The sequence below is a fragment of the Anopheles bellator genome, chromosome 2 (assembly GCF_943735745.2).
Source record: "Anopheles bellator chromosome 2, idAnoBellAS_SP24_06.2, whole genome shotgun sequence".
NCBI classification, from domain to species: Eukaryota; Metazoa; Arthropoda; class Insecta; order Diptera; family Culicidae; genus Anopheles; species Anopheles bellator.
This window is the reverse complement of record NC_071286.1, coordinates 47486881-47508057: the sequence shown is the minus strand read 5'-3', so window position 1 is coordinate 47508057 and position 21177 is coordinate 47486881. Positions and strand designations below refer to the sequence as shown.

The window sequence follows — 21177 nt, the reverse complement described above, 5'->3', positions numbered from 1 at the left end:
GCGAACCGAGACCGTTGTTTTCTATTAATACCAAGCCAGGCTAGGACATTGCGTTTGCATAGACACGCCACTTGTCAACGCAGAGCGCTGCGTGCGTTCACCATGCTACGATCTCGATTTCCTTGGACCGATTGATATAATAATTGGCCAGTGTGTGCGCCGGTCAGGACAGAACGTTCGGCCTTCTGCCACTGCTTCAGTCGTCTATTTGTGGGTCGAGCGAGCGTTGCATCACGGGGACACCAGCTCACGGGTACACACGGTTCCCATAATCCGAACCTACCTCAACCCGCTGATGTAGCACCCGCCCCCCGGCCCCACTCGGGCTAGGGTCGGCCAAAGTGCAAAGCAGCAGTTTGGCGCCACAACGATCAGCAAAACAATGCAGCAGCGCCCCCTTGCGTGTACTGCAAACGCAACAATTAAAACTGAACTGAAATACTATGCATTCGCGGCGATCGCGACCTCGATCGGCGCACACGATCCCACCCCTACACACACACACTCATAAGAAGGAAATGGACAGAAGTGATCATATTTCTCGCTGGAACACTTTCATCGCCGTCGACCGGGCGCGCGAGAGTGGACTTTGAATCCACACATAATTGCAACTCAAACAACGTGTGGCGTGGCCAATTGGTGTTTAATTTCTGACATTCGGCCCACACGGACTCGGTGCCGATGGTCGAGGGCCAGAATCGATACTTATGCCGCTGAGTGTGCTGTTCCGTGGGCTGTGTCAGAAGACACTGACCCGGCTGGCCGTCTGACGATCGGCCTAGCAACAGTTCCCGATGAACGTTTTGCAGCTGATAACGATCACACTACGGCTAAAAAGGTTATCAAATATTCGAATGTAAAACGAGATGCAGGCCCTCCGAAGCATTATGTTATTTTGTGCCAAGGGCTGAAAATAGCTGTTCCCAGGGAGCGGCACTAAAGTCCGCCAGGCCTAGTAGGACCGTTGGGACCGACCCAGTCCGCGCTCGGTTGGGTTATTTTTACTCACCCCGACGGACTGGACTCTTCTTATCGCCGTCCGGGGGGATTACGCTGGCTTAGGAAAAACAGTTTCATTCAAACAACAGGATGCGACCAAAATCGGCTGCCGATCGCAGTAAATTATTGCTGGGTTGAGCCACCAATAATTATCAGCCCCAGTCCGAAACTGATAACGACGGGCTGTGTCGCGAAGCGCTGCGGTAGCGTAGGTCGTTGCGTAAAACGGAGCGTCGGATGATTGGGTCTAATTGGCTCGATGGAATCGATTGGAGCCGCGATCGCCCAAGCGACGGTCCTGACCACGGCATCAATTTGGAACGAAAGTTGGTGGATTGGACCGGGGGGAAAACGCTAATTGTCGTTGATTGGATAGCGCCCTGTCAAAAAGACGTTTTGTTACGCTGGCGTCCACTTTTGGGCCGCCCAATAAAACCATTAGAACGGTAGAGCACACTCAACAAAGTTCCTGTACTAGTTTTTTTTTAAAATAATTTTGAACTTTACTAGACATAAATGCTTGATTACATATTATATTTATATTATAATTATATGTAATACCATTGAGTCATTTTATCCTACTTATAATCAGTAACTAAGAACATCTTACAACTAGTTAGCTTTAAAAAACTTCAGATAATTAGCTCTCAAATTGTTGGGTGAGTAGAATTATTACATCTATTGAATTCCTGTGCTACTTAGGCAATTACCAGTTCAACTATTCATACCCTCCATAGACCCTGTTGGCGTTTGTTGGCCCATAAAAAATGTAATGCTGGCTGAACAAAACTCGTCCCAGAATGTCAAGGTCGCCATGTACTGTGATCACTGCAGTTCACGCGATGCTTCACTCTACTTTCCTGCCCTAATGAATCGTTAAATAAAAAAATCAATAATCTCTACTCACTCAAATGAGAGTCGCACTGCTAAGGACTGCCACCTCAATTTAGTAGCACCTCCGACCGGTCTCCCGGTGTCGTCAAAGTTACCGCGACAGCACCCATCGGACGGAACTCGGAAATCAATAAGTTCCACCGCCACCAACCGAAAGGACACACACCTGGAGCAGCCGGTATGGGGCAATATTTGCGCCACGTTTCGCGCGGTACAACTTTTCCGGTGAAAATGCCGCGTGTGACTCTCGTTAGCCGCACGCGCTGCTGGCTCCCAAGCGAAATGGGGCGAAGGTTCCGAAAATAAGTTAGGCGTACGGCTGGAGCACCAGCCAGCAAGCGTCCCGAGTCCTGTCTGGTTCGTCTTGATCAAAGATTTTCCTCCCCAAGAAGAGAGAACCGAACGCGCGAAAGACACTGGCAGACAGACAGAGTGGGTTTAGATTTTTCGACACAGGTTTCGTCATCATTTTCCCAGCCCGCAACTTGTTGGAGGATTTATTTTTGGTGTATCCGCTCATCTCCGACACGGCGTTGTCGTAAAGTTCTGCTGACAGTCGCCGGTGGATCTGGTAGTGGTCGGATGATGGTCCAACGACGGTGACGTGATGAAAACTGTACCCCTTGCACTAATGAGCTACGCAATTAGTTTGCTGAGCTCTATCTTGTGCTTGATCGTTTATCGACGTTTTGAAACGAAACTGAACAACTGAAGGATAGCCTCTGCAGTTTGTTGGATGGCCTCTGTTTCGTGTGCCACACTTGTCTGTGGCGGCAGAACAAGCGGTAAACGATTTATTTTAGTTTGGTAGTGGCATTAAATTTAGCATCGCCCGCTGCAAGCCACTGAGCCGCCCAAGGCATGCATACCCCATAGATTACCCTCCAATGTGTTCGGGTTCTAGTGTTTCTATTTGTTCTGGTTTTGTCACGTCACCAGTAACCTCCTAGGGAAGAGGAAGCCCTGCGCAAAATGTTGCGGCTCGGTTACGTGCGTCACAAGCGGCGCCGAGAACTCCAAGACAAGCGTTCTACGGCAGGCCTTCGCTTTCTCCTTCAGCTCACCCCATTGGGACACGTTCACAGGTGTGCATCTGCATGCCAATTCGTCGCGTGTTTAGTCCGCCCTGAGTCTCACAGGAAATGGCCAAGACTTCTGGGGCGCACCACGAACTGCTTAAAGACTCCGAAGGCAGCACCGCCTGCAGGCATCGAACCGGGAAGTACGGACACTCGTAGGAAGACCCGTTGTTCACTCGTCGACGTGTCGTGTCCTTGCTTCCGGATCTTGCATCCTCGTACCGACACGATCAGCTCGGTGGTTGGTTTCACTGCACAAAGACTACGATCACCCATTGCGCAGTGTCTCGATTTATGAATGAAAATCGTGGCGTACACTTACTCGAAAGAGAGTGCAAGTTTTTGGTTCGCTTTCTGCACAACCCCAGGATGCAGTTTCCCTTCTCGGGTCGAGCAGACTGGGGTCCAGTGGCGGATGGCAGGCGTTTGTTTACGTGCACTTGCGAAATAAACAGTGCGCTGCGTAATCGTCGGTATTACCCACCGGTAGGGTGAAACGTAGAAAACGAAGACAATGATGCTCCACTCGGATGTCCACTGCGTGTGTCATGGCGCCTGCCGTTCGTGTTTGTTTACACTTTGTTGTCTTTCCTGATTTTGCGCAACAAATTTGCTGATACGGATGGAGATTAGTTCAGTTGGGTGAACCTCGGGGTATCGCACGGGAAAGAGGGTTTTTTTTGGCCGAAACCCTGAACACACCTTTCGGTTGCGTGTCGGCAATTTTAGTGTCAACATTTCGCCAAGGTCTCCTCTGTTCAATGTCCGCCATTGTACGGCTCTCTCTATCAAAATGACGTCGGTAGCCAAGAGCGATACTTTCACGCCACTCGTACCCACGCACTTGCAATTGCAAACATCAGAAACGGTGCGCCTCTGTTTTATGAGGAACTCTGTTGGCGTTGGCGGTGCGTTATGTAAATGTGTAAATTGTTAGACTATTGCCGTCCATTCCGGAAAGTCTCCGATCGGAGGGGAGGATTATGCAAGCCGGCCAGGAAAGGTTTCAGCCGGCTGAATTGGTACGTGTCAATAAATATCTTCCAGCCCACGTTAAAAATTGTGCTTCCTATTGCTCCCGGTCGCGTAGAGTGAAGGGTGCCGTCAAACCATCGTTGTTACGATTTACGAGACATTTTAACTGTGGAGTATAACAGTTTTGAAACTCGTGACGATCCGATTGACGTCAAAAGGGAACGGGTACCAAATATGCGGTTAGTCCTTCGATAGCGCCTTCCTAGACGATTACGATGACTCGCCTTAGGTGACTCCCATAGAACGCGAATTTTGGGGACGGACCGCTTGGCTGTAGAGGCGAAAGCTATGCTTCTTCTAAAGCAAAGGCAACACGGAAAGTCAGTGCACTTTCGTTTGCTCTGGTTCGCAGCGATACCGTCTCATGGCCGATGCCGATCTCGGCACGATCCGTACCGGTCGTAATTGGGCGGTACAAGCGCAGGGCACTTATGTAAAAGATACAACCGAGTCAAGCTTCTGTTACACGGGCTTGCGGCAAAAAAAACAATGCTACTTACTGGTGACAGTTTGGCTGGGCGCTGTGCTGACAGGATGGTCGGTTTGTGGCTAAATCTAAATTGCCGCAAGCAGATGATATATCGCCTTTTTCTAATCATAGTCTCTAGAGCTGCTCCTGATATTCACCCCGTCACATTCACGTGCTCTATCGTTTCAGATGCTCCCAACGATGTCCTGTATATGGTATGTGGAGTCGTCATTGCCATGCTCCTCGTGGGCCTCATCATAGTTTTAGTTGCAGTTACGATCAGGTAAGTCGCATCCGCCCTAGTGGCCAAATATCTCCGGACACGTCGATTTGTTCCAGAAAGCCAATATTGTTGCCTGAAACTATCGGAGGCTGTGTAGGTCCACCGACGTTTCTAGGAGTCGGTCACAATTCTTGCCCTTGGTCGTCGAGTCATGTAGGTGGTGTTTAACTACAAGGCTACCGGGGTTTACATTTGCTCTTGTAAATATGAAACATTCGTTGGTTCGAGGTGTTTTGTGTTCCAAGTTTATCTTTTTTGTGGCACGCGGGCCATACAGACTATTTTTACCGTGTGTTTACAGCTCAAACTCGAATCGAGTGTTTTGTAGCCTTCTTGAGCCGACTTTTCCGGTTCGTCGTTATTCGAGGTATTTGTATTATTTTTATTACAGGTTGTTGAACACAGAACCACGACCATTAGTTAACGGATGCGACGGCTCGTGCTCGAGCACACGCCGACGCAATCGCTGCTTGAAGTATTTAGTGAAGTACTTTACACCATTAGTTTCTGCGCATAAAAGGGTATACTTTGTGGTTAATCCTTCCCCGATTTGTTATCAACAACATGCACCCGGCTTAATGTGCGCATTGGCGCGTATCGGAGGAAATTCTAGTTCCTCACGCTTTCAGCAACGCACTTAAAATAAAGTTATTTTTATTGAAGCTTAACTCACTACCCGTGCGAGATTACGATCCGGCACGATCAAGTAAATTGTTGATAAACTCAAAATATGTTAAGAGCTTAGAACACAACGGGTTAGCTGCTGCCCACGGACCTGTCGCGTGGAGGTCACAAGGAAGTGGAAGTTGTCAAAATAGGCGACTATACACCAGCTAGCGGTTGATTAATATTCATAACTTCACATGACTCCGTTGAGGCGGTCGTGTTTCGGTGCCCAGTATTGTTGACGGTTGAGGCGTCGTTTGATGATCCGTTGTTGGACGTACGGAAGATGTTTGTTCTTCCTTGTCAGTCCGAGAGTGCCAAAGTTCGATCACCTGTTCGCTTGAGTTGTCCGTTGATGTCCGTTCAAACTACGCTTTTGGAAGAGTGAAACTTGACGGTGGCCCTGCACGTGCCTTTGTCGGCATTTTTCCTGGCTTGCATTGCCTTACGAAAACGCGGTACCGTTTTCGTTTTTATAGTCTTGGGCGAAATGATCACACTTGGCTGGGTGGGTTTTTGCGCATCCTTAAAATGGTACTCAACGCAAATTTGATGAACAAACCATTCTTATTGGTTAAACAATAGGTCGGTTAACGTATCCACTTAGCACCGCACGCGTGCGTATCCATTCGACACGCGTAGCCTTTGTGAGTCCGCTTAGTCGGCGTCTAACAAGTTCTCAACTTTCCCAGTCTCGCATTGTGTAATACATTGGCAGCACCAAAGCTTAAACTGACACGAAACTTTCTTGGGTCGGACATATTTTGGGCTAACGTGAACGGCGCTGGTTGTTAGATGCTCCTGAACATGTTTGGGAGTGCCATAAAAAATGAGGTACAGGAAGGTCACCATGTACAAGGACACCATGTACCAGACGTTTGCGTTCGTGTAATGTGAAACCCCGAACGGTGTCCGATTGTATTGCCGACAGCCAACCAGTCGATGAACGGTCGAAAGCGTGGTCGGGTACTGCGAACTCAGCTGATCCCGTCCCAGTTCAGTTCTCTGGAAGACGGTCGTCGGAGTACAATCTTCCGTGGCCGTTAGCAGATCCGGCGATATGCGGTCCGAAGTGTCCGATAACAGTCGCGTGTACAACCCGATCCGGCCCACAGGCTACCTTAACGGGCTCGGGGTGAACAGTACGGTACACTGAATCACATTTCCGCAGCCTCGGGAGTTTGACACGCGACAGTCGGTCTTGGTTATTAGCGTCTTTGAGTGACGCAATGGGCCAAACGGCACAAGTTGTAGCTAACTCGCTAATGAAGCTGATCATTCTGGGCTAATCGTTTCCACAGCTGTGCAGCCGATCTATTGTTTGCTTAGAACAGCATACACATTTAAGCAAAAAAGAAAAAAACCACGTTCAACTACAACCTCGATCATTAGACGGGCAGCCTGCGCTAGAATGTCGTGTTCATTCTTTCGGTGCGCTTGATCGCATGACGTCAGTTTGCTTAGGTGGCGATTCAGTGAAGGGGTTTGCAAAGGGCTATTGGTGTACCATATTTTGCGACTGGCCATGGTGTTTTAAATAATTTATTCCCCTATTCTACATTCAGTGCGCTCAGAGAATCTACTGAGAAGGTAACTATTTCAAAACGCTTATACTATGCCCGCTTGCTGTTTTGGAATTTTTGTACACCCATTCAGATTGCGGGGAAAATCTAAACCACCCGGGGGGACTATTTTCCGTGGTGAAAACCCTAACGTGGGATCCGTAGGAATCCCTCGACGGACACAAAACCCCGTTGAACTGTTGGAAATACCACAGATGCCATATCTATTCTATAGACATTCAGGGCAGCGTGTACCGAAAACCACAACAAACTTGTTTTGATGGAAGCACCGGGACGGAGGCAATCGGAAGCCGCCACTACGTTAAATCACGAATCTCGGCTTCGATTAAATGAAACAACCAACTGACGCATGAAATACAACGTGCCGCTACACGGACCTCGCCAATTTACGCAATTACAACAGTGTGTTCTGAATGTTTCCACTGATTGGGAGTTATCAATGAGGAGAGCAAAAAAAAATCAAACCACCCAGCGTTAGCAATGTTCTGAGGTAGGCCGACTTAAATGAGCGCACAATTGGCTATCAATACAACGATCTATTGAGTTATTGTCACAACAATTTGTCGTTTTGACGCACGGGTCACACAGGTTCATGGTGTTGGGTGTGTCGGTTGCCAATTAACAAACATGTTTTGACACGCAGCAAATTAGAAAGCAATCGAAAAGGGTCAACGCGGAATAAAAATCAATTAGATGCAACGGAGAACATCGTTTAGGAGCATACGTTTACAGGGCATGCCTCAAAGATAGGATAGTTTTAGGCGTATTTTGTGAAACATTTAGTCCATTGTGACACTCATTTGTGGGCTTCCCCTTTGAGGCGCCAATTTTTTTGCCAACTATGCTGTCTCACACAAGTTCATCGTTCTTCATGTAACGATCCTTTGTCCGGCGACGAGAGTGTATCTTATTGTGGACGTTTCTCCGATACAAAGGTTCGATGATCGCCTCCTCCCGAGATCGTTACCCTTTCATGGGGCCCGATATGTAATTATGCTGCCCGTTGTCCAGTGTAGCGTAACCTCGGCCGCCATCCTCAGCTGACCGGGGCAAAGGGGTTCTGCTGCTGTTGCTGCTGCTACGGATGCTCATGAGTGATCGGGATCGGCCGCCTGCATTTTCGGACCCCGTCTGGCTGGCTGGCTGGCTGCGGGCCCTGGTGTTGGCGTCTCATCTTAGGGGACTTCCACGCGGTATGAGTCAGACAGGGACCTCTGTCTGCGGCCGTTGTGAGTGCTGTGGCAACCAATCGCACACACACAAACGTAGCGTGCTTTAACCGCTTATATACTCACGCACATCCAGTGAAGGCTGATGCATGCCAGGTATGGGGAACTCCGCAGCGACGGGTTGCTCGGGCTTGGTTGCTGGTCGTTACTCCCTTCTCTCGGTGCTGCTAGCAGCGATCTCTCAGTTCCGGACAAGGCAGACAACGGCGCGACGGGACGGGGCCGGTGGTTAGCTTTGGTCGGTTAAAACTAGACGTCCGGCGATGTTCGAATATCAGTGCCCGAACAAATGTGCCTTTGAACGGAGCGGCAGAAAACACATTGCGTACTGCCAAGTACCTCTGTGGATCTGCGCATGTATGTCTGAATGTGCGTGTGCGAATGCGTGTACGAGATTGTGTGCATGAGCGAGGAGTGTGTGAGTGCGAGCGAGTAGGCAGATGTCAGCTGTTGCCAGGGAACGGACGGAAGCCGCAGTGAAGCAGTATCTTATCAAAGGACGCGTGTGAACGAAAAAACGGAACGAAAAACCGTAAAAAGGCTCTCGAATAACGTGCCCGTAGTTGCCCAGAGGCCGAGACGAATTTCTCTGTTGCAAGCCAGAGCCCGCTAGCAGGCGTCGGGGATTTCCGAAGTTTGTTAACGAGGTCGACCGACCGCGCGGTGACGGAAAGTTTTTGTTGGCAAGCTGTCCGTTGCTGCTCTGAGGGCTGCGAAAGAGAGTACAGTTCGTGCGCTCTGTGAAAGAACGGCAAACGGGCAGAAAAACCTGGTCAAACTCAAGGCGCCTTGCCATTGTTTCGGTGGCTACTGCCGCTGAGCGTGTCCAACTGTGTGTGCCATGTATGGCCCGTGATGTAGCGGAGGCTACCACTACTACTAGCACGGCTTTTACTACGCCCAGTACCGACAGTCCGCGGTGCATACTACAATGAGCGCTTGCTGCCATCAGTTGTAGCTGCAATGTTCCACTTCTTTTGAATCGATAATGGCGATCGCGAAGCAGTGTCTACGTGGTGCAAGCATTTAACGGATTCAACGAGCAAGACGCGCCAGTCCAAGGAAGCTGAGAGCTGTTGCTTTTGTGAGCCAACGGACGAGAGCCAAGCTGAGTGTAGTTCGTGTGTCTAGTGATCCGTCAACCTTCTTTCTGCGAACGGCCCTTTGCCGTGTGGAGTTGCTCTAAGAAGCTAAGCCTCTATTTGTACATTGGCAATGAAGACTCGAGCCTCCGAGAAGGTCCCTCCGAGACCGCTCCATCAGCACCATCAGCACTGGAAGAACAGCTGACTCAAGGTTGAGCCTGCGGTGTCCACTCCACCATCAGTGCGCGCAGCTGCTGCTTGGATGATCGCGCAAATCATCTCTCAGTTCCGTGTGGTGCTGCTGCAATCCTCACCGACGAAACTGTAGCCTTGGCTGCCTGACTTTACACGTCGACCGTTGTTTCTGCTCGTGTGTTAGTGGTAGCTTTGCGCGGTATGTTTTGAACTATAGGAACGCAGCCCATGTTCCACGCGATCCAGGGCGATCGGCAAAAAGTGCCCTTGGTGGTTCGCCAATCGTAACTTTGCTAGCACGGGAAATGGAAACGACAATCATTAAGGGCCGTATCGCCGAGTTACATACCATACAATAGGAGCGATTGTACCCAGACGCCAGGTATATAGCCTTCGATCGAGTTCTTCAGGTTATCCATCGCGCGTGGCAGCAGAATTGCGAACAAACAAAGCACAACCCCGCTTCACGATGGAGGAAGTGTACCTGTACCTCTACATGGAAAGGTAATGATCACACACCACGACAGACGAATGTAAGGGTTACTTCTTCTTTAAGGGGGGTTACTGCACGAACAGACGACAAATAGTTTTTCGTTTGCACTGCTTTTAAGCTCTGGCCACTGTGAACGAGTCGAGGACGTAGTCGCCGTATCATGAACTGTCGACGAATAAATTTAAAAAGATGATTCGGAGCACCGTCCGACGTACGACGGGTGATCAATCAAAAAGAAACTCGTCGAACACCAGCTACGAAGGTTATGTTTCGCCGATACCTCAAAGGTGCTAATTGGTGTCTAGGCGTTTTGAAACATGCCGGAGTCTGACATCGATTCCACCAACTGGTGATGAATGGGGACGATAATATAGAAAGGCAGCACGAGCTGGCAAGGCACTTTTTTGCATGTGAGTCATAAAAGCGCTAGTATTGCTCACACTTCCGTCCGCCCATTTCTGAGAAGGTTATGATGGATGGAAAATACCCTCCCGTTGGTTCAAACGGAAGGATGAAAAAAAAAAATGCAGGATGTCGTAACGAGTGCAAAGTAACAAGATCCGCGTAGGAGAATAGGGAGATATTTTTAAGTTTCTTCCATGGACTAGTTTTTCTGCAGATAAAGGGCCTGATAAACGTCCTGGGAACAGAGTTATTCAAGTATGTTTAATTGTGTATCGTGCTTAAAATCACTTTCATCAAAGAATTACGACGCAGACGCTCTTTGTTTAGTAATGTTTTAGTGCTAGGAGTTTCGCGTTTCATTAGTGCGTAGCATGATTTAAGGCACCTCCGGAGCCGAACAAGAGACGTGTACCATCTTCCATTCCATTTGTTCGATCTCATTTCATCGTTCAATCACAGCCTGTGATTCATCGTTTTGCGGCCCAGTGTTTGATGGGTATTTAACATCAACAATTTAGGGCAACTTTCGTTTTTTTCCTATCAACTTCATCGCGTAACTTTGTTCATGTCACGCAGGCCAAGCAGTAAGCGAATGCGAAAATGTCGATCAGTTGAAACAATCGAATCTTATCACACGCCATAACACTGTGTTGAAATAGTAGGATCGATTATGAGCTACATGTATCAGCGATATGCACGACAAGCACTGAGATTGATCTTTCCAGACTTTGGCATCTTGCCATTTCCAGCAGAGTACTTGACTCATAGTTCCTGTGAAAAGATTACCGATGAATGCATTAGGACTAACATTTGATAAAAATAGCTTCTCATTGTACCGGTCTGTTGGTGTTCAATATTGGATTTTTTAAATATCAGATGCTAAATCGAGATTAGCGCCACGCACATAAGCCGTTCACGAGCGAGGAGCATGGATCGTGCCTGCTATAATGGGAAACAATCGATGAAGGACAAAAAAAAGAGTATCGATTCTTCCTGCTGGGCGCCCGACGCTTCATTTGGCATGGTGTTGTTTCACGCAGTTATTCCGAAGAACTAACATTGATCAGTGATTAACACACCAAGAAATCGTGCCTAACAGTGCAAAACGCTTGACGTCAGTCACATTGCGTGTAGGGGCCGTGCCTCCAGAAAATTTTGTGTTGCTAGTCGGCTGGCCGTCCCTGCGACAACCGTTCGCAATAGTTGTTTGTTTTTTACTAAAGTTGCTGATAAAATTGTTGTTGTTTGTCCTGCTTCTTGCCACCACCGCTGGGAGGCCGGATCTCAAACAAGGGAGCAACAAAACAGCTTACCGACCCAAGAGACGAGGGGAACAGATGGGCGATCCTACAGATGTGGAATGGTTTGATCACGAAGCTGCATCAAATTACGTTCTCACGAAAGACGAACTAGTGTTGTTTGTAGGATTTATTAGCCGGCCACCATCGGAAGATGTTTGCGATGCTTAAGAACAGTTGTCGAAGAAATGGGAGATTCGATTAACTATTGTTCAAAAAAAAAAAAAAATGCTCAAGAAAGTGTTCACAAAACATATGTTTTAACAAACGTTTTACGATACTTTTTTGAATACTTTCATTCTCGTCGTATTCATTCACATTGCGATCCCAAAACGATCCTGATTGGCTGACGCATATGTAATTGAGAATCATTTTAATCATATGTCCTTGCCCCGCGTTTTGTGCACGGTTTGGAAGCGATTTTAAACAATTAAACCCGATCCGTTCTCACACTGGCCCACATGCTGGAGGAGAACACATGGCGATTGGTGCGATATGCGAATGGTCCGAATCGTAAATTAAAAAAGATGATGCTGTCCAATCTACCGACTAAATTCCTAGAAAAAGCATGCATTTTTGCGACAAAAACATGTTTTGAAGGTTGTTTTCCAATGGGGCGTTTGTTTGCATGGTCTGAGCGAGCGATACGGAGGAGAGCGCTGAATGCGGCCATGAACGAGACAAACAGGCCAAGACACAATACGATAGACCCTTGGGCTCGGCGAATCAACTGCGTTATTCTGTGACGACGCCGTTCGGCGAACACGCTGTCGTCATCGCCTGAGCGACCATAACATTCTTATCGTTAACCCAGACCGGATGCCAAGGGGGTTCCATGAATGAACCTCACCTTGGTGCGAAATTGAAGGTATTACTATGAAGTTCTTACATGACCACCTCGAAACCGATACGGGAAGGACTTAGCGCTATTAGCAGATGGATTGAGGTAAGCAGCAAGTAGTTGAGGTAACAACTGCAGAATGAACATGTAGTTCGAGAAATCTTCGTTGCAAAGTAATACATGCAAACGGACGGGGTGCACGGCCTGGGCCAGGGCTGCAGTAAACTGTGACGTGGTGTGACGGTGCAATGCACTGTCATCGATGTTTGCTATGCAAATTAGAACTAAAACTGCCACTGCGGCGCCGCTTCAGCACGACGACCATGGCAGCCGTGTGGCTCCTTCCGCCTTCGAAGCACCTATTGCTTGACAGCAGATTGATTGGTCTGGGAATTTTGTTGGTAAAATCAATTTCAGCGCCACGACGACTGTAGACGTGCAGTAGAGGGGCGAACTTTGATTAACGACCATTACGGGGGTTACCTGGAAAGTCCCATAAAAATGTTCCTCTGCTGGACTTTTCCAAACAAGTTACGGCAAGCCCTCTCTACTACCGTTGACCACATACTGGAAATGATATCATTTCTCCGAGAGCGTATCATCCAGATCTCTTTGCCTAGACATCATTCGGTCACACCACGAACATGACTCAACAGCGGCCGGTTTCCAATTGATGGTGCGCGACCACGCAACCATCTGCTGATTGCTGGATGTTGTCCCGGAAGTCGGCCAAACGATAGTTGGAACGATAAAACATGCTGATTGTGCATGGTATGGTGGTCGTTTATGGTCCCGACTGCTGCTTTACTATAACCGCAAGTGATTGATATCTTACTGGGATGTGAGTTGATCGTCCGTGAGTTTGTCGTCCGAAACCCTGCAAAAATAGACTCAATTAAACAAAGACGAGGATGGAACAACAAAAAAGCCCACATCGACTTTCTAAGTGCGATCACATGAGATAATAGAGTCGTCTGGAGGTGTAGACCTCAATTACCCTGTTTCTTTGACAAGCAGCCGGTGGGCGCCTCTAGGCGCCTGGTCTGGGTCTGAAAGCTGAAGGCCTCGTGGGTGCATCGGCCGATTCGCTGCTCGTACACATAACCCATTTGCATTTGCCGGGAGTGACCCACGAGAACCGGGAAGAGACCCGCGCCCTCGCTAATAACCGGTTCGATCCATCCTTGAATTTCGTATCGATTAATGTTCGAAATCGACCCGCTTTGTCCTTTGCTCGCTGAACCGGCGGCCACCTCCTTTCCCTTGGGCCTGTGTGTGTGGGTTCGCCACACTCTCTGGTGGAAAACGTTGTTTGGGATGCAACAAGAGGTACTGATACTGTCGACCCGCGCGCTGCGGTGCAATCTGCTCAACACCAGTTATATCTGATGTGCCCGTGGCTAGCGCATGCCACCGTTTCCTAGATATTGTTGAAGTTTTTGTGACTCAGTTTACCTGTGGGGTGGTGCGGGGGGTCTAACGGGGAAGAGGTGCCAGTCATTCACTGGCTCTGGCGGGAACCTTCGTGCCGGACCTTCCCCGACAAGCGCCATGCGCACGCACCGTGCCCGCACACATGTGGAAAGTTCCACTGCGTTTCCGTTCCGTTTATCTGTGCCGGCCAATCGACAGGCTTTATCGGCCCGTTTCCCGCGGGTTGTGGTGACGTTTCGGTTACTGCGCGAACTGTTTTCGATTTGGTCACTCTCCCTCGGCGCGACGGAGTGACGTCAAAATTGCGCCTGTCTCGGCATGGCCAATGTGTGTGCGTGTGGTGTAGTTCGATTTGTTTTGCCCGCCACACGTCGGGCGTATGCGTGTGAAGTCCGGGTTGTAACGGTGTGTGGTTGAGCCGTGGGTTATTTGGTTTGCATTATCGCGCATCTCGCGGGCGCCGCGATATAAAGCCGAACACCCGACGCCGAACCGAAGCAAGTCGGGTACGAACCGCGGCATCTAGCAGTCAACCGAGAGAGAGCGCAGGAAGTTAGCCCGTCCGATACGAGACCTGCTGTTCAGAACGACACAAACGGTTTTGGTTACTGTCTCGTCGACTTGAAGCGAAAGGGTGTGTAGTAGGCTGTGAAGGTCTGCAACAACGAGTTGAAGCGAAAAACGCGGTGCGGTTATCAGTGCTCAGGCGCGTGTTGGTAACGGATCGAAAGTCGAGTCCGAGGGTTGCCACAGAGAGAGCCATCGCGTGTGCGCCCTTCGCTAGCCCCGAACGCGTGAAGGCGAACATCCCGAACAGAGTTCACCACGAAAGAAGCGGGTGCGTTGTGGCTGTACAAAAGGGCCTCCGCCGAGCAGTTTGGTGGACAGTGCGCCGTGCGAGTGCTCTGCGAGCGTGTTTTATCACGAAAAACGCACGAAGGCGGTAGAGAAGTGTGGACTGACCGTGCGTGCGTGAATTTGATGAGTTTTCTCTTGGGTTCGCCGTGTCGATTGCCCAAAGGTGTAGCATCATCGCTCTTTAGCCTCGAGCCTTAACTGAACCTCTGCCAGCCGGTGGTTTGGGAGACCGCAAACCTAGTGAACTTTGGTGGGGGACTCAACTAAACTGAAGTCAACCGACAGATCCTACAGAACGCACTGTAGATGAGTGGGATGTGATATTGCGCACGAAAACCGCGAAAGAATCTTAAATGCTGCCTCAAGCTTTGCAGCTTACCCATCATACCCGCAGTCCCGCACAAAATCGGTGACGGTTCACAAGCGCGCCCAAGTGAAGTATCTGTGATAGTCGCTCCACGCGTGGGTTGTATAGATAGTTAGATAGTGAAGAATACTCTGCCAGTTGAGCCGAACTTTTGTTCCTCCTTGCGCCACACAAAGGACGAATCGACGTGCCACGTTTAAAAATATTCAAGAAGATGGTTGGGAGCAACGGTACGCTAATGACGATGCGTCTCGTCCGCAGTAAGCTGAGAAAGCGGGAAGAATCGTCGACGGTGACGGCGAATAATGTCGAAGCGCCACCACACCACCATCACAACCACCACCAACAACAGCAGCAGCAGCAACATCAAAACGGGACTAGCCATCTGCAGCAGCAGTCGCATCATACCCATAGCGGCAGTAATCAGCATCACGGCCACCAGAACGGCGGCAGCACTCCGGAAACGGGCTACTCCGTCCCGACGCCGATAGCCTTCCGACAGAGCCCGTCGACTGTGTGGGTCTTTCCACCGTTACCACCGCAGCCGAACATCTACAACGCCAGCAGTCAGGTGAGGACAGATCCTTTTCTTTCTTTATTTTCCCTGTCCTTTTTCCCGACGCCAAGACGAGCCGCCCAGCCAGTTTCGCTTCGCTTGGCTAACCGCAACCGAGAGACGGAAGGAGCAGCAAAAACTCCGCCAATAAATTGTTCGAGGGGCCTTGAACCCGCCCAGCTCGACCGTTCATCGGTTGAAGGCTGTCTGTCCCTTGCGCCCTACGGCAGCAGGTTTATCGCTTCCCAGCGTTCTGTGCCTGCTTTGCCTTGCTGCGATAGTTCGTTGCCACTTTTCCAATGGTGCTGAGAGGATGGGCTCGCAGCTGCCACCGGTCGTCCTAGCGAGTGACCCTACCAAAATGTTGTCCTGATTTGTTCCACAAGGGAAACGAACTTACTAGAGAAAAGAACTCTCAATGATCATAATGTTTGAAGAATGGTGTAGGAAGTTTCATACCGCGAAATTCGAGGTCTGCTGGTTGGCTGGTTCAAAGCGAGAAAAACACAGACTTCGATGCTCGTTTGATGGGCTGCGTTCCCTCTCCAATAGCAGCCAGTGTGGCTGCGTACGAAGATGCATTAGGCTAATCAGTCTGTTTTCGTTTTTCTTTTCTTGCAGGATGCGTTAGTACATAACGAGAAGACCGGCCTCAAGGGACTAAAGCGTCAGCTGTCCGGTCGATTCAAACGACTGGTGTCACGAAAAACGCACGAACCGGCCCCAGCCATACCGCCAGAACTCAAACCACAGCTGAAGACGATCTACGTGTACTGAGCTCTAAACACTGATTTCGGGTCAGCCAAACGAGAGGGGGACTGTAAAGTATTAGGAATGCGCGCCTCTGACATGAGCTGATAACAAACTAGTGAACGGACAGCAACATAAGATGAGCTTTCTCTCCATTTAGATTTCCATTCCTACCGAGCAGAATACTTGATCTTGATCGGTCACGATAGACTGCATCGGGCACAACCGTTTGGTTAGAATTGCAAGAACCAGTTGCAGACGTTTGGTTTATTGTCGATTATCTGTCGTTCGAACCTTGGCTATCGGCCAACGAGAAGCTTAAACTAATTTAATTTATTGATTTTTATTCTTGGGTCGACCAAAAATGGTATTAGAGAAAATTATAGCCTACGGACGGTGCCGCACTGTGTGTGTGTTCAGTATACAGTGAAGGTGGTCTGAAAATCTGCGAACTCAACATCACCAACTCACTGTTACAGTGATTCTCAAATTCCACAGACCTTTTCACGAGCGGCATTTTGCGGAGGTAATTTGCAAAGGACTTGTATGGAGGATGTATGTGAGCAGATAGCATTCAAAGGTGCGAAGTTTTGAACGACAAATTTGACAGGCACGAGTATCGTGAAAGAGCGTGCAACACCTTTTCGCTCCGATAACTTTTATTCCTGTCCTCGGATGATTTTTATTTCTGTATCCAACTGGCATTCCAAAGTTCGATCACCACACTACAGGGAAGAAACGCTTTCCGGTTCTCGATGTTTAATTGAAATTGAACAGACAAACGAAAGGCTCACGCGGATTCTAGTAATATTTCACCAAGAAAGGACATCTGAGTTTTGATCTATTCCAGTTTCTTTTTCCCATCGCAACTACCGCTCATTTTTGCCTAGAGAATACTAGAAGAAGACTGACACACCATCACTCTGGCACACACGCACGTATAGAGATGAAGGCTTTTAGGCGGGAAGACGACAAAAAAAGAGACAGCTACGTGAATATGTTAACGGGAATGAGAGATAAGCACACGGAACGGATCGCGGCATTGTGCTGGTAGCGGAACGAAACTGGGAAACGCAGAGAGTACGAGTAGCATGTAGACTGTCTTTTAGCTACAATCATTTAGATTATGACGAAAGCCTTGTCGATTAGAGCGGGCGCAGTAGAGATGCAGGAGAACGCGCCACGTGCTTACTTCCGCACAGCCCCCCAACGAGATTGATTTCAAAACGTCGAGTGCTGGACAGAGGAAAGTGGACAGACTAGAGAATCCGTGGACTTTTGTAGGATCGCGACCACTTGACGCACAACCTGCACAAACCGTTTCAAACTGCAGACACCGAAAAACTCACTCACTGCTACATCAGCGAATCAAGAAGCTGGCCCGAGTTGGAAAATCGGTGCGAAGAGCGGTGGTTGATTGGTGCGAGCAAAAGTCGAACCGTTAAAAGCCCCATTCGATTTCCAATGACCCGAGGTCTAACCTGTAAACGAAACATCTTCCTAGTTTAGGCTAGCCTAGCTCGCGGCACCGCTTTTACAAATGCTTTCATCGCCTGAAACGAAATAATGAGCAGTTTTTCATTCCCCGCTATTAGCTAAGAAAATGATCAGAAACCGTCAGCAAATAAGTGGAACGACAAAAACACACAGAGATAATCGATGATATTCCTGTCGGACAGTAAGGACGAAGAACTATTGAGATGTAATGATGTTCCAGCGGGTCAGCTCGAAAAACGATGTGTGTGGCCGGCATTATTGGCGTTCGGAAATTTTGATTTCTATGTGTTTTGTGTAGAACAATGCTTGTAAGAGCCAGGCGAGAGAAGTATGTTCACTCACATTGAGTGCCCGCGATCTGAAAGTGATTGAAACTATTTCGAACAGCACTGAGTCAGCGATAGGAGTGCGGTGGCATGTTTGATAAACCGGTGCGTAGCAAGAGGTAAAAAAATCCGTATTTTTAGTATTTTAGATTAGCACATTGAATGGTGCGATAGTGAAAGTTTACAAAGTAGATAACGTGTGAGAAAGGATTGTAACCTAACATTGTAAGTGATGATGATAATTGTAATTTAAAATATAAAAATGTATTGATGCGAGAAATGACAGCGCCAATATGTTTTCTATAAGTCGCACTTCATCCGAAAATTAAAACTAATCACTTGCCCTAGTACGCAGCTGTCTCTCTTTCTGTAACTGTTTCGCCAGAGGATACATTGGCCCAGTTTTGGCATTGGATAGACATAGTTTTTGTTTTTGTTATTTCTCAAAACTGTTCGTCTAAGACTATTAAAAACTAAGTACAAGAACTTCATTTTTGAAGCTCAACTTTCTACCACAATTGTCTACAAACCGTCAATACAGAGTAATGTCGATCATTCAAGGTTTCTCTCTTGTTTTCTTGATTCTTGCGCGATGTTTCGCTACCAACGACAAATAGTTAATGACTCCTACTTCTACTCTACTCCTTTTGATATCAATAAATCAAAAGAGATAGCGCAAAAATGTGCAAATAACCGCGTTACACATCAAACAAAATTTAAATTTAAATGAAATTTGAAGCTTTTTCAGAGCTTTTGAGTAAGGTGAAAGATTTCAAGTGGTTTCGGCGTAAGGAATATTTCATTTCGTTGAAACCAAATGAATGCAATATTTCAACCGGTTTGTGAGTAAGCTTTCCCTGCGACTACACTGGTGGTCATAGAACAATGATTACGGTGTTGTTCATAATTGTAAAATATAGTTTATTGATTGTTGATCATTTATTGAATATTGGAAAGTTTGTTCTTGTGAAAACATATTTGAGCATTGAAAATAGTTCAGATTTGAAGCAAACCATCCCAAGGAGCAACTGTGTCCGTTTTATCGTCCGACGGACTGCCTAAAACAGCAAAAACGGATGCTAAAACGGACGATTGTCAAAAAAGCTCAGTTTATAGCATTGGTATTTTATTGCTATAAAGCGTTGATGAAAATTATAGCGAATGCCAAATATTCAAAACTATTATAGCAAAAGACCAGTAAATATTTTTTTTATTTTTTATATTTTTGAGTACGCATGAGTTCAGAGTACGAGTGTGCGACTATACAACGCAAGCTCACCAGGATAGCCGTTCTTAGACTTAGCTGATCGACTACCGAATTATAAAGCGCGCTGCCTTCTACTTTGGCTACGAACGACCTAACCTTGAACTCAGAATTGATGCGCGGTCATCCCTCACCGGGCATAACGACACATTGCTTTCTCTATGTCGTACGTATTACTCGTCGCTTCTTGACTTTAATATGTCCCTCGATCAGTGTCGCGATGTTTTTGCATTCATGTCGTCATGGTAAATGTTTCGTCCTCGTTACTGTCACCTGTGTCTTCCGTTAAGCATCGACTTAAAGGTGGTGTCAGAAACGGTTTGCGCTCCGTCGGTGCGCGAACTGTCCTAAGTTAAACTGAGTTCAGTCCGGTTATTCGTCGTTAATGCGGCGAATCCTACGGGACACGTTATCAACCGATCGAACCTGTAGTATATACCGTACTTTTACAAATGACACTGAGCATCCTCCAGACTGAACAGCAAGCGACCAACGAACTAAACTAACCTTTCAAACAAATGTGCAACCATTGAGAAATATTTGTTTTCCAACCGTTTTTTTTTTCCAACCAAATGAAATCATGCATCGTTAATGAAACGTCCTGTAGTATACATTAGAACCAAGTATTCAACACCATGTTGAATTTTGGAATTTTGTCTTTTAAGTTAAATCAAAGGCAAAACTTTACACGTATAGTACAGACAGAAATACAACAATAGAACACTATTTTCTGGTTAAAACAATTTATATTCTTTGTTTCTCGTACAATGCGTCGCAGTAACACAATGTGCAAAACATCGCATAAAGACCTTTGATTTGAATCAACAAGTGTCACTTAAAAGTTAACGGATCTGAACACAAGCAGAGCAAACTTTCCAAACAAACGCAAGAGTTGAATACCTCTCGTACTACAGTTTTATCGCATGTTCGCCTATGTCCTATGCTAGTAGCAGAAGGCGAGACTACGCCATTTTTCCTACCATGGGCACTAATCGGACGACAACACACAGTCGAAGGAAAATTATATGTGTTTAGCCTTTATTAAGTTAGAGATCGTCGCTCCGGTTGCGTTGAGGCTTGAGTGGCTGGATCGGCCCACGATCTACGAAAAAGGACCCTGACACAAAACGAGAACCCAGCGCGCCAGTAACTGGCCACAGGAAGATCTAAATTACCGATAATGAGCTCCCTACGCGTCGTCGTTGCCGAAAGCAAGTTGAAGCCAACTTGGCCCTTAGGCGAGCCATAGCGAAACGTCACCACGGAACGGCGCGACCGCGTCGGTAAACGGGCGATCGACGGGGACGGCTAGTTTCTTTTTCCCGTTGCAAGCAATTTTCACGGGGCAGCCGGGAGGGCGAAGCGATCCTGCTATCTCCCGGTTCCCTCCGCCGGGGTGTGGAGCAAAACGGAGAAATGCTGCGGCAGCTGAGGTCACAACGAGCTCCCGTTGGTTGGTCCGGCGAGGTTGGCGAGTTCGTTATGCTAATGGCTGTTATCAGCTTGTGCGCGGCTTACCAACTCATTAACTCCTGCCGGGCACGATTGGCCATCGGAATGCTGCCGTTTCG

The 21177-nt window shown here is 47.9% G+C and overlaps 1 protein-coding gene across 1 annotated transcript in view; it reads left to right on the top strand.

Annotated features, from left to right (window-relative positions):
* The window catches only part of LOC131211752 (box A-binding factor-like), a 58601-nt gene extending 39987 nt beyond the window's left edge, over positions 1–18614 (top strand). Inside the window, exons 5-7 of the mRNA XM_058205350.1 lie at positions 4666–4759; positions 15475–15784; positions 16391–18614. Of these exons, the coding sequence (XP_058061333.1) occupies positions 4666–4759; positions 15475–15784; positions 16391–16546 (560 nt within the window). The 3' untranslated portion in view covers positions 16547–18614. The remainder of the gene's footprint in view (positions 1–4665; positions 4760–15474; positions 15785–16390) is intronic.
* The last annotated feature ends 2563 nt before the right edge of the window (positions 18615–21177 follow it).